Here is a 12,730-nt window from a genome sequence, read left to right as displayed (position 1 = left end):
ATCACTTCATAAATTATATAAATGTCTAATCACTATGTTGTACACTTGAAACTAATAGTATAATATTGCATGCCAAACGTAATTGAAAAAAATTATTTAAAAATTCTTATACCAGGGAGGCAGTGTTCTGGGAATAGTATAAGAAAAAAGCCTCTACAGTTAAGTAAAACTAGTAAATAAAGTGGCTACCTAGTGAAACGGGCAAGACAGCCTGCGAAGCCCATTAAGACAACAGAAACGAATGGAGAGGCGGCCAGTTAGCTCAGTTGGTTAGAGTGCAATGCTCTTAACGAGGTTGCCGGTTCGATCCCCACATGGGCCACTATGAGCTGCGCCCTCCACAACTAGACTGAAACAACTACTTGACTTGGAGCTGATGGGTCCTGGAAAAACACACTTAAAATAAATACAAATTAAAAAAAAAAAAGAATGGAGACATATAGAAAACACAAATCACTGATAGTAAAATAATTTTATTTAGTTTTTTGTTTTGTTTTTTTAAAAAAGGTAGCATTTCACATATAAATTTAGACTCAAGATTACAGTGTATATTTGCTGAAAGACACATCCCTGAAGGAGGGACAGACTGAGAGCTCAAGTGAGCACAGGGAAGCACACCCCACCGGGAGGGAGTTCAAGTGGAAGCATTTTTTGTAAAACTTCACAATGGAGTTCCCTGTGTCTCAGCTCTGCCGCCAGAGCCTGCGGCTTGTAATACAACCCACACCTGTCACTCTGGGGCAGCCGCTTTTAGCTCACGGGAATAGGAAACATCTCCAGGAATGAAAGCAACAAAGGTCAATGATCCAGATTTCCCACAACAATCATTATTTATCTGCAGCAACAATGGATGACAGGTGAAGAGTTTATTTTCATAGTTCAAAAAATGTTTTAAGGAGGGCTACAGAACACAAAATTCAGTCGTAAAGAGAATGTTTACAATTAAATGAGCAAAAATGAAAAAATGATTTTCTCCATATTACAAATGCCTCTATAAGGATAAGGCCCGGGAAAAGACCCGCTCAGATCTGGGACTCCTTTCCCATAGTGTTTGGCACAACCCACAGCTGTCACGAGACTGACGGGACTGACAGTCGGCTAGGTTGCTTGAAGCGTCGCAGGACTTTTCTGTCCGGCTTGAACATAGTCTACACAAACTCAGGCTGCGCACAGCTCAGGCCTAACTACTACGGGCACGCTACTTCAGGAAAGTTAGTCTTCAGGGGAAAGAAGTCCAGATGAAACAGGCTGCCCACAGCCACAGGCTAACTAACCCTGTCATCCTCTCATGGACGAGTAAAGCCACTGGCTGCCCCGGAAGTCAGTGGGATTCTGATCTCCTAGGGAAGGTGAAATCAAGTTGGAGAACTTTGATTCCTGCATCTCACAGCCAGGCGGGCAGGAGACAAGGATGCTCTAAGTTACTCTCCGTTCCACACCATAGGGCTCCTGGTGAACAATATTGAGAAGGAGAATAGGTGTGCTGGTAACCACGGCAGCCTAGAAATTGGCCTTTAGGCAGAGGTACTGGGGCAAATAAATGTACCCCAAATCCAGTTTTCAAAATAAAAACTTCCTGCAGTTATGATACAACACCGTGCAGTGAACAGCTAGGAAATGTATGCTGCTGTTTCCGGTGGAAGCCCTGTCCCGCTCTTGGCTAGCCAGAGCTCAGAGGTGACACAGAAGGAGTTGTCTGTAGCTAGAAACCAGGCACCTGAGTCACACACAGCCTAGGGCAGTGACACAGACAGTCACCACTCAATGGAGAATGCAGGGCCCCAGAGCTTTGGTTCGAAGTAAAGGTTTCATCTCACCCCAAACTTTAAACCAACCTCTATCTCTGAGCCTACTAATGCAGAAAACTTGTGATTAGGAAGCTCTAGGAGGAATCTCTGGTTGAGAGGCAAGGTGCATATCCCAGCAAGCCACCAACTTGACTGTAGGAAAACAAAAGTGCAAATCTATCAAGTAAATTGCTCAAGTGGCAGATCATTTCCTGGGGAACTTCAGCGGACTAGATGCCAATCACATGGATGAATGCTGGGACTAGACCCTAAGGACAGCCTGGGTCCCGGGTGCAAGGAGTCTTTACACTTACCACAGCCTGGCTGTCTCCTCTCTGGCCGCCTGTCTCTTGAACGGCTGAGCACACTTTCCCCGGGGACCATTGTAAACATTATTTCATAGATCTCAGCTTAGAAAAACACAGCTTGTTATGTATATAGTGTTTAACATTCCAGTGCAGACAGTATCTTAGCATCAGACTTTCCCTCATTAATGAGTACCAGTTTAGAAAGGAACACACACAGCATACTTGATAAAACTGTGGCTGAAAAGACCATTTGGGTGTCAGACAGCTGGCTCTATCCTGGAATCAGCTGAAAAGCCAGGACGACCACAGGAGAGGCAGAACAGACGAGCAGGGAGAGTCGTTAAACCATTGTTCCCATTTAACCCCTTGGGCCACATTTTGATATGGGAGAACATTTCCACCTCTTGCATCAACCTATGCTCTCCTTCTTTTGGATGGGGCTCTCTCCAGAGGCTTCCAGAGCCTCCTTCGAGAGGAGAGGAGAGCTTCTGCTTCCAGTCCTAACATCTGAATATTTCAAAGCACACGAGGAGTCCACGAACATGTTAGGGATGCTGCTGCCAAAGTAGATCTTACTGTTAGAAGCAATGGCCTGGAATCTTTTGAGCTCCAGATACTCCGGGGTCAATTTGTGCTGTGTGGGGACAAATAAGGGCAAAAGCATCAGGTCACTGTGGTGCAGCAGTCATCTCTCTTTCCTCTCACACAGTTTCCCTCCTGCTCTCCTGGGTATCATTCCTCAACTTGGAATCATTGCCAATGACCCTCTCTCGCTGTGAAGCGTGGCTATCGCCTTAACAGCTACACCCCAGACTTGAGGTTCCTTCAGCAAGCTCCTGTCCTCATGTAGAAGGTGTTCATTTTTTTTAATTTAAAAGAAAAGGAAAAAAAAGGATTGGGGAGGGGAGTTTGGGGAATAATGAATAACTCACAAATACATAATTACATTTCTATAGTGACTCGGGGCCAATAAAGTGCTTTCATAAATACTTTCTGATTTTATCTATCTGGATTCAACCTGGAATCAATCTGGAAGTTTCTGCTAGTTCTCTTGAGAAGTGAACAGGTCAATGGATCAGAGTGGCAGAGGGTCAAAGAAAGGGCCTGGGCTCATAACCTTATAATCAACGATCTGTGATTCTGCTTTTCTTGACCACATTCCAGAAATGGAAAAGATCTCAAGAAATCACCTCGTCTGGCCTATTGCCTCTACCCAGAAGCTGAATGTTTAAAATGTTTGTGATGGACAGGTGTCTGTCAATCACCAGATCTCTTTCCCTGTCACAGCGTTTTGTTTTGTTTAAATCATGGTGCTAAGATACAGCCAACCAAAATCTCTCTGGGTTTGATTAAAACTCATTCATTTCCAATGTTCCCTAAAATATACTCCTCCAAAAGTCTCTCAGAACCTTCTCTAGTGACCCCCTCCTCATCTCATGTCAGCCTGTGCTCCAGGCAGATGCCCACCTCGTCCTTCATGGCCCTCTGGCATCTTCCACTCCCTGGATCTATACGCTCTCCAATTGACTCATACATATCCTCTGCTGAAACACTGTCATCAAATCTGGTCAGTGCATAACCAAATTACTTCCTAAACCCTTATTAAAATGGGTCAGTATCTGAATAGCATTTTTCAAAGTGAAATAAAACAACTGCCCCTTGCAGCATAAGGCGAACCTCAATGACAAGGTCTTGGTACTTGTGCCTGGCCAGTCTCTCCTGTGACAGATTTGTATTGCTAGTTTTGTAAACTCAAATTTCTCATCTTGCCTTCATCTTGACCAAACTTCATTTTGTTTCTATAGAGCTGTGTCCTTAAATGTCAAGTTTATTTCTGAATTTACATTGGATTTTAAAGTACCAACAACTCTCACTGTATCAACCTATCGTATCTTATCATTTCTTCTTAATACATATTATGTTGTTCCTTTCTAAATCTTGTTGTTCCTTTCTAAATCGAAAGAGTTTAAGCCTTTTCAAAACCTTAAATCTTGACTTTAATCCTTCAAATGTATCATACACCACAGCAACCTCTTTCTCTGTTCCAATCTACTTTATAACTAATAACCTTATAAACCTTGGTCATATCCTTCCCTTCCCAGAATACCATATGGGTTCTAGCTGACACTAAATAATTCCTGCGAACTCGGCCTATACGCTCTAGATCTAATTTTACCCCAGTCTCTACACAAAAATTGGTCCTATAAACCAGCAAACCTCCTCTCTCAAGTTATTACACATGAAATTCCTCATGACTAGAACATTTTTAAGTCTAGCAAACAAGCAGTACTCAACTGGAGGCATTTGGAAGTGTGTGTGCATGGGGGGGAGGGGTGCTGATTGTTAAAATAATTGGTAAGCACAACTGACATTTAGTAGGCAAGGGTCAGGGATGCAAAATACCCCATAAGTGTGAGACAGTCTTCAACAGTGAGAAAGTACCTCACTCCAAAATACCAACAATGTCTCTGACAAGAAACACTGCTTTCAACAAACTTAGCATCTACCCAACACGTCACCTTATCTGAGACGCAATTCTAAGGGAACTTTACTCCTCTCCCATCATTTGTGTCATTCTCCCTCAACTTTCCTGAATATTGAGCTCTTACATAAAAGTACAAATGAACGGCTATATGGCATTTGTATTTATATATCCGCTTGCCTTTGGCCTAGCTCCCCGCTTTTATAAGGAAATATACAAAATTCCCAATCCAATGAGTGTGCTGTATGTCTTGCTAAGTGACTGGCTGATTCTAGCCGGTGTGAAGGTAATCACCCTTCCTAGACACTGGATAAAATTGTCTCTATTACATTAGAGCCCCCATAACCCACAAGGGAAAACAAACCCCAAACTATTACTAGAAGGGTGACATGGAGAGCCAGTCACCTTGTTTGAGGTGGCATATTTATGTGCAGCATAATACTCAGCATCTGCTTTTGCCTTCTCCCGGGCCAGGAACGCAGCATCTAGCAAAGAAAATAGTCAGGGTGTTTAAAACAAAGGAATTGCAATACAGTTCCTCAGCTGGGTATGAGTTCAGACTCTACTTTAAGAAAGAGTACCTTTCACCACGGCCTGATATTTTGATCACTTACATTACTTCAACAACACTAGCAGTTTCAAATCCCAGTCCCCAGACAGCTCATTCTCAAAGGGGAACACTCCTGTCACTGTCGAATAACTCTTAGCTCACCTCATTTTCCATCTAAAGTTGTTCCTTCTTACCTCCACCCCACTTCTCATCACCCAAAGCATCACATCTAGGCTCTGGGCTTCAAGTGAAATCACTAAGTCCAGACATGAAAGCTCTGCTCTATTTACTGCATTGTCTCCACCCCCTCCGAATTTCATCCAGAATCAGTTAAGGCAGAATGATAAAAAGCAGTAGCATATAAACAAAAGAGGCTGAATGTTTGGTCTTCAAGACTGGGAGCTAAGAACAGCAGTATCTCACTATGTGAAATCAAGGACCATTTGAGAGCCTCTGTGAAAACTAGGCCTTCTTCCCAGCAAGTTTTGTTTTGTTTTCTTCTTTTTTGGTTGACAGGTAGAAGAGAAACTAGTTGCAGTGGGGTTTCTTCATCTTGTACATTCTTTACAACTGATTATGGGTAATTATCATACTGTTTGAGAACAAAATGGGAGCTAATAAACCCCAATTTAAGGATGGAAAATGAAAAGGTTGAGTTGCCCATAGTCACAAACCAAACCAAGAGCTAGGTATGTAATTTTAAAAAACTCTGTCTAGAATATGAGGCCAGCCGCTTCCTCCAGCCGAGATGATTCCATCCATGGCCTTCCCACCCACCACAATCAGGAGCCCGATTCCTGAGGCGCGGAGGCAGCTCAGCTAGTCAGAGCCTCTTCATTCCCTGAGGTACCTTCAATTTCAGAAATGCGTTTTTCAGTTTCTTTCTCCATCACCTTCTGCTGAAACTGAATTTTTGCCACTTCTGCAATCTTCTCTGCTTCTATAATTATACACAAAAGAAGACACATTCAAAAACATTTCCCTAGTTCTGCAGGTACTTAGATCAGCAGCACAAAGCCTAACATTTAGCTACAGAAGGCGCTATGGGCTGTTTTGTTACGTTTTATCTACCCAAACTGTAAACACCTCAATGGAAAAAAGGAAATTTATTGCCTACTTCCCTGTTCTATTTTGACAGTGCTAATTTTGTGGGAAGAGAGGAGTACAAAAGGTAACAGTTCCAGTCCTTCATGGGATTAAATAGCAATGGTCCATGAGCTAATGGGACAAAAGACACACAGTTCATGGAAGTGCTCAGAACAAAAACAGAGCAACATAAATGCATGGCAAGAAAGGACAATTATATAATGTGGCAGGACAAAGAAAGAATAAGGAAGGTAAGTTAAACCAAAGAAGGCCTTCGGGAAGAAATCTTAAAGAAAATAATGGACCCGACTTAGGAGGGCATGGCGGAAGGCATACACAAAGACAAGTAGGTACGAATGAGCAAGTCACAAGGAAGAGGTGATACAGAGCTAGCTGACAAGAGAATACAAAAAATAACAATAGAAAGAAGCTAGAAGATCCCTTTCTTGAGAAACAGGCTAAAGAATTTAGCTTTAATATACTCAAGATTGACTGCTAAGTTATCACTAGGGAAATGACACAATGAAAGTATCAGAGAAGGAGTATTCTGCCTGCTGTAAGAGTTAGAAGAGAGAGCAGGACAATTCACCGGAGGATGTGAAAACAAGTGTTGGGAATGAACAAGCTGGCTTCAGCAGGGAATTACAGGCAGGGAAAACAAGAGAACACCCTTAGTAAACCTCTGGCCTAACCAAAGGATCCAGCACCAGGGAAGCAAGACTCTAATTACAACTTTCATTTCAATCACTGTAATTCTTGAAGAACATTCTCAATTCTCCTTTTTAGCCAAAGAAAGTGAGTATTTTTAACACATTTCTGGCCCCAGTGGGAAATGCATAATGGAAAGAAAACTTCCAAGTGTTTTTTTCTTTCCAGAAGACAGTATTCTTTATCAGCAACTCTCGGGCACACCTACCTATTTCCCCATCAGCATAAAATCAATCATTATCATACCTAAAAATAGACTACTATGTTCCGTTGGACTAAAAATTTAGCTATAAGCAGAAACTTAAGGTAAAACCTGAGTAAAAGGTGAGGAATCTGGAGTCTGCAGCTGGAACTCAGAGAATGGTGTCTCAACACAGGGGGACTATTGCCACAATCCCATTTAACACTGCTCTCTGACGTGTGGGGATAAACCCATAAAGAGCATGATCACACTTCTAGCTCTAGAAAAATGGTGGAGTAGGCTAATGAGAAAACCCTTCAGCTAACAACACCTTAAAGTGCTACACAAAATATAACAAATTTGTTTTTTAATGCATGGCTGAGATCCTAAGAAAGAATGGGACAGCCTCAAGAGACATAAGCAAAGGGCGAGCTGAGAGCCTATATGGGGCAGCCGCGGCGGTGGTGGTTATTAGAAAAGCAAGGGAGAGGACTTGGGTTATTGCCCAGGCAGGGCCAAGAGATGAGGCCTGGAGATGTTAGAACTGCGAGTCCTGTATAAAACCGAGACCACTAAAGAGCTGCAACTCCAGTGAGATTAAAAACTCTACCCACAGCCCACTGAGCAGCTTTTCTCTACCTAGATACATCATAGTGAAACTGAAAAACACCCAAGACAGAGAGAAAAATCTTAAAAGTGAAAAGAGAAGAAGTTGAACAAAAATAAAATAATATTGCCAAAGTAACAAAGAATAATTAGTTGAGCTTACTACTATAGGCTAAATTACCATTCAAGAATAAAACAAAAGCATTTCAGGTCAAGGAATACTAAATAAGTTTTCCATTCCTTAGCCTTCACTTAAAAAAAGGCAGACAAAAGAACAAATTGCCAGAAGCAATGGAGAGGAAAAATTACATAACACATGTAAATCAAAATGTTTACTGTAAGAATTGATGATGATAATAGGGGAATAAAAACAACACAAAATTCAAATACTAGGCAACAACATGAAAAATTGGGGGACAGTGTAAGAAGTAAAGCATTCTCAGGAATTGTTCAAGAAGAGGATGGAAAGAATGATTAACATTAGACTTTGTCAAGTCTTAACATTTTACAAGTTAATGATTATTTATGCATTCTGGAAACTGAATATAAAACTTCCAATCAAGTAAAAAGGAAGAATAAAGAAAATTCAATCAATTTAAATACCAATCAAAAAAGAGAAAAAAAAAGGAAATAAAAAATGCCTGGTAAATAGCACAAAATTAAATGATATAAAAAAATCCAAAGATAGCAGTAACCACAATAAATATAAAAAGACTAAACTCACCAGTTAAAAGACAGATTCTCACATTGGATTAGATAACAAAATCCAGCTATATGCTGTTTACAAGAGACACACCTAAAACATAATGACATAGAAAAGTTGAAAGTAAAAGGATGTGAAAAGATACATCAAGAAAATAACTATCCAAGAGAACTCAGGCATAGCTATGTATTATCATCAGACAAAATAGAACTTAAGCCAAAAAGCATGTTTGGGATAAACAGGGTTATTACATAACAGGCACAATTCTCCAGGAAGATGTAACAATTCTGAACCTGAATGCTCTTAATGATATATATAGCCCCAAAATACATAAAGAAAAAAATTATAAGTCAACAAATCCATGATCACAGTGAGAGATTTTAACACACCTCTCTCAGTAATTGATAGCTCAAGAAGGCAAAAATTAGAATATATAAGATGTGAACAACACCATTCATAAGCCTGACCTAATTATATATAGAGAAATCTATACCCAACAAATAGTGAATATACATTCAATCTTTTCAAGCACATATAGAGCACTTTCCAAAAAAGGACCATGTACTGATAAGCCACAAAGCAAATTTCCACAAATTCTTAATCTATATAACAGATCATATTTGCTGACTATATTTATATTCCAGTAACATTGGAAATCAACAAAAAGGTAGCCAGCCCCCTGAAGATCCACTGAATCAGAAATTTAAATATACTTTTAATAATTCCTGAGTCAAAGACGAAATCATAATGGAAATACTTTTTAAAAATTAAAATGGAACACCAGTAATAAAACACATTTCAAAACTTGAGATATGCCTAAAGCAGAACTTAGAAATTTATAATCTTACATATTTCCATTAGAAAAGACTGAAAACTAAAGAATTAAGTAACTCAAGAATTAGAAAGAAACCAATAAGTAACCTCAAAAAAAGGTAGAAGGAAAGAAATAAAAATAAGTGTAAATAAACTAATTGAAAAGAAAAGTGACAACAGAACCAAGCAATTTAAAATCCAGTTCTGTGAAAAGATAAATAAGGCAGACCTCTGGCAAAATTGATCCAGCAAAAGAGAAGGCACAAATAAACAACATTAGGAATAAAAAGAGAGCATACAGATTCCATAGAGGGTTTTAAAAAGCAAAAGAATTCTACAAATTTATGCCCCCAAATATGAAATGGACAATTTTCTAGAAAATTATAACTACCAGAACTGAATTAGAAACAAATACCCGAATAGACCTATATCCAATATAGAAATTAAATCAGTAAGTTAAATGTTACCACAAAAAACAAACAAGCATACAAAAAAAGTACAAACCCCACTAGACCAAGATGGTTTTTACAAGTGAGTTCCACCAAAACTACAAAGAAGAGATAATACATATTTTATACGAAATGTTCCAGAACACAGAAAAAGAAGAAATGTTCTCCAACTCATTTTGAGGCTAGTGTAACCATGATACAAAAAAAAAAAAAAAAGAACCCAAAAAGATGACAGGGAGAGAGTACAAGGAAAAAAATTATAAGCCAATCTCATTTATGATAATAAAAGTAAAAATTTAAAAGAAATCACTAGCAAACTATATAGAGAAATGAGAAATATAATGAGGTGAATCTCCTACATTATGATGAAATGGGTTTATCCCAGGAAGACAAAAATAATTTAGTAATAAAAAAAATCTATTAACATAATTCACATAACATCTTTAAAAAGAAAAATTATATAGTCATCCCAACAGATATAGAAAAAAATTCTAAAAGTTTTAACAGCCATTCATGATAAAAACTCTTGCCAAGCAAGCAGCAGAAGGAAACTTCATTAACCCGATAACAGTTAAGAACAGTCAACATCACTGGGACTATTTAGTTAGGAAGAGAACAAGAATGCCTGTAACCCCCCTTCTTTTCAACAAGGCATAGCCTAAAGCAGTGAGAGAGAGCTCAAAGATGTGGGACTACCAATAAAAAAACCAAACTGTCCTTATCTGCAGACAATCTGATTGCTCACATGGGAAATCCAAGAGACTATTAGAAATAGCAGCATTTTGAGCAAGACTGTCAAAAAACAAAAAACAACAGCATACCTATACAAAAGCAAAAATCAGTTAGAAGAAGTCCCTTCAACAAAGAGCCTATTTATAATACCAAAAAACTTGAGGAATATATAGGAGTAAATCTCCAACAAAGATGTGCAAGAACTTTAAGAAGAAAATCATGACACTTCTCATAAATGGAGAAATATAACAGATTTATGAGACTTAATATAAATATTGTAATTCTCTCCAAAGTGAAGTATACAGGTAATGCAATTCCAATCAAAACCCCAATACAGTATTTTACAGAACTTGAGTCGATTCTAAAATTTACATAGAGGAATAAAAGACCTAGGATAGTACAAGATAATTTTACTAATAGTCAAGGAGAAATTGACTCTCCCAGATAGCAAGACTTAGCCTAAAAACTATAATAACTGAAACAATATTGAAGAGGCCAGACCAAGAAATTGAAACAAAATAGAGACCGTAGCAACAGAACAAATCATATGTAGGATCTTGTTACATAACAGATGTGACAATAGAAATAAACAAAGGAAATAATGAACTATTCAATAAACAGTCTGCAGAAAATTGGCTTGCCATTTGGAAAAAATAGAACTGAACGCCTATGTCACACTAAACACTTAAATAAATTCCCAATGGATTCAAGACCTAAATATGAAAAGCGAAACTTTCAGAATAAAATTTTTACTTTGGGGCTAAGAAAGAATTCTTAAACAAGACAGGAAAAGCACAAGAAAGGAAAAGATTGATGAATTTGATTACATGAAAATTAAACATATACGTATGTCAAAAACATCATAAAGTTCAGACAAGTCACAAGTTGAGAGAAGATATTTTGCAACGCATAAACCTGGGAAACGATTACTATCCAGAAGATACAAATTAGTTTTAAAAAGTAATCAAATAATGGACCAATGATATTAAAAGGCAATTCACATACTACCAAAAAAAAGGGAAAACCTGAATGACCAATAAGCAATATTCGACACTATTAGTAATCAGGGAAATTTAACTGAAATTATGTGATACCACGTCCACCATCAAACTGGCATAAATTTTAAAAAGTGTGATATCCTAAGGGCTGAAGAGGATATGCAGAAATGGGAATTCAATACGGCAGCACAGAAATTGGAACTCAAACTGCTGAAGAGCAGGTAGAATGGAAGAATCACTTTGGAGAGCAATATGGCAATATGTTATACGTTTGAAGATGTATATGCCCTATGACCCAGCAATTCTACTTCAAGATATATATTCTACAGGAATCTGTGGGAAAATACACTTTTGTTTTTTGGTATTTCAATCTGTTAGGAATCATATTTTATAAATTATAATAAAAATATTAAAAACAAAAGCACAAGTTCCAGTTTTTATTATTAGATCCAACAGACATAAAATTACTGTGTTAAAAGGCTATAAGAACTTATAAACACCCATTCTCAATTTCTGTACTTATCTCATTGTGGATCAGAAACAAAAAGCTGGTGGTAAGTACTGACCCACATCACATGTGAATAGCACGACTAGGAAAACCCTCATATGTGTGCACAGAGACCTGGATAAGGGCATTCCTGCAGCACTATTTATAGTAAGGAAAAACTAGAAACTACCCAACTCTTCATTAATAATCAATCAGAATAAACTGAGGTACACTCATAGAATGAAATGCACAGTAGTTAAAAATGAATATGTATCATATAAGTAAAACTCAAACAATGCTAGTTTAAAAAGGCAAGTTATGGAATAAAAGATAGCATTCGATATCATTTTTGTAGTTTAAAACAATTCTGTGAATTGTTTAGTGTTACATACTAATAACATAAAAATATGGGCAGAAAAGATATAAACCAACTTTAGAATAGAAGCTACTCTGAGAAGACAGGTCAAGAAATAAGACCAGGGAAGGGACAAACGAAGTTTCAAACAGATATAATTTTTTTTCTTAAAAATAATATGATCTGGAAGAAATATGGCAAAATGTTAAGCCTTCATGATATTGTTTTCTGTACATTCCTGCATATTTGAAATAGTTAGTGAAAGACTTCCTAAACTTTCAGCATGCCAAGGAACAAACAACTGGGAGCTAAGACGGCAATCTAATATACAGTATCCTGGGGGGTTAGGGAAGTCGCTGTGACTCAAAATCAGCTGTAAGCAGTCCTATCATACTGTCGGAGAGGGTGGTATCTATCCATCCAAATTAAACTAGGTGCGTGTCACAGATGCATACTGTAACCCTGAGCTTTGGCCCAAAACTTCC

The 12,730-nt window shown here is 38.2% G+C and overlaps 1 protein-coding gene across 2 annotated transcripts in view; it reads right to left on the bottom strand.

Moving 5' to 3' along the window:
• Window positions 1-457: 457 nt before the first annotated feature.
• Window positions 458-12,730, bottom strand: part of ERLIN1 (ER lipid raft associated 1) — a 30,139-nt gene continuing 17,866 nt past the window's right edge. For both annotated transcript variants that reach the window (XM_019724884.3, XM_019724885.3), the window contains exons 10-12: window positions 5,978-6,067; window positions 4,983-5,062; window positions 458-2,729 (exon numbers count right to left, since the gene is read on the bottom strand). In XM_019724884.3, coding sequence (XP_019580443.2) covers window positions 2,505-2,729; window positions 4,983-5,062; window positions 5,978-6,067 — 395 coding nt within the window. In that variant the 3' untranslated portion in view covers window positions 458-2,504. The remainder of the gene's footprint in view (window positions 2,730-4,982; window positions 5,063-5,977; window positions 6,068-12,730) is intronic.

The sequence above is a fragment of the Rhinolophus sinicus genome, chromosome 15 (assembly GCF_057876585.1).
Source record: "Rhinolophus sinicus isolate RSI-liver-muscle chromosome 15, RSI-T2T, whole genome shotgun sequence".
NCBI lineage: Eukaryota > Metazoa > Chordata > Mammalia > Chiroptera > Rhinolophidae > Rhinolophus > Rhinolophus sinicus.
The sequence above is the reverse complement of the archived record's forward strand: the minus strand, read 5'-3'. Positions and strand labels throughout refer to the sequence as shown.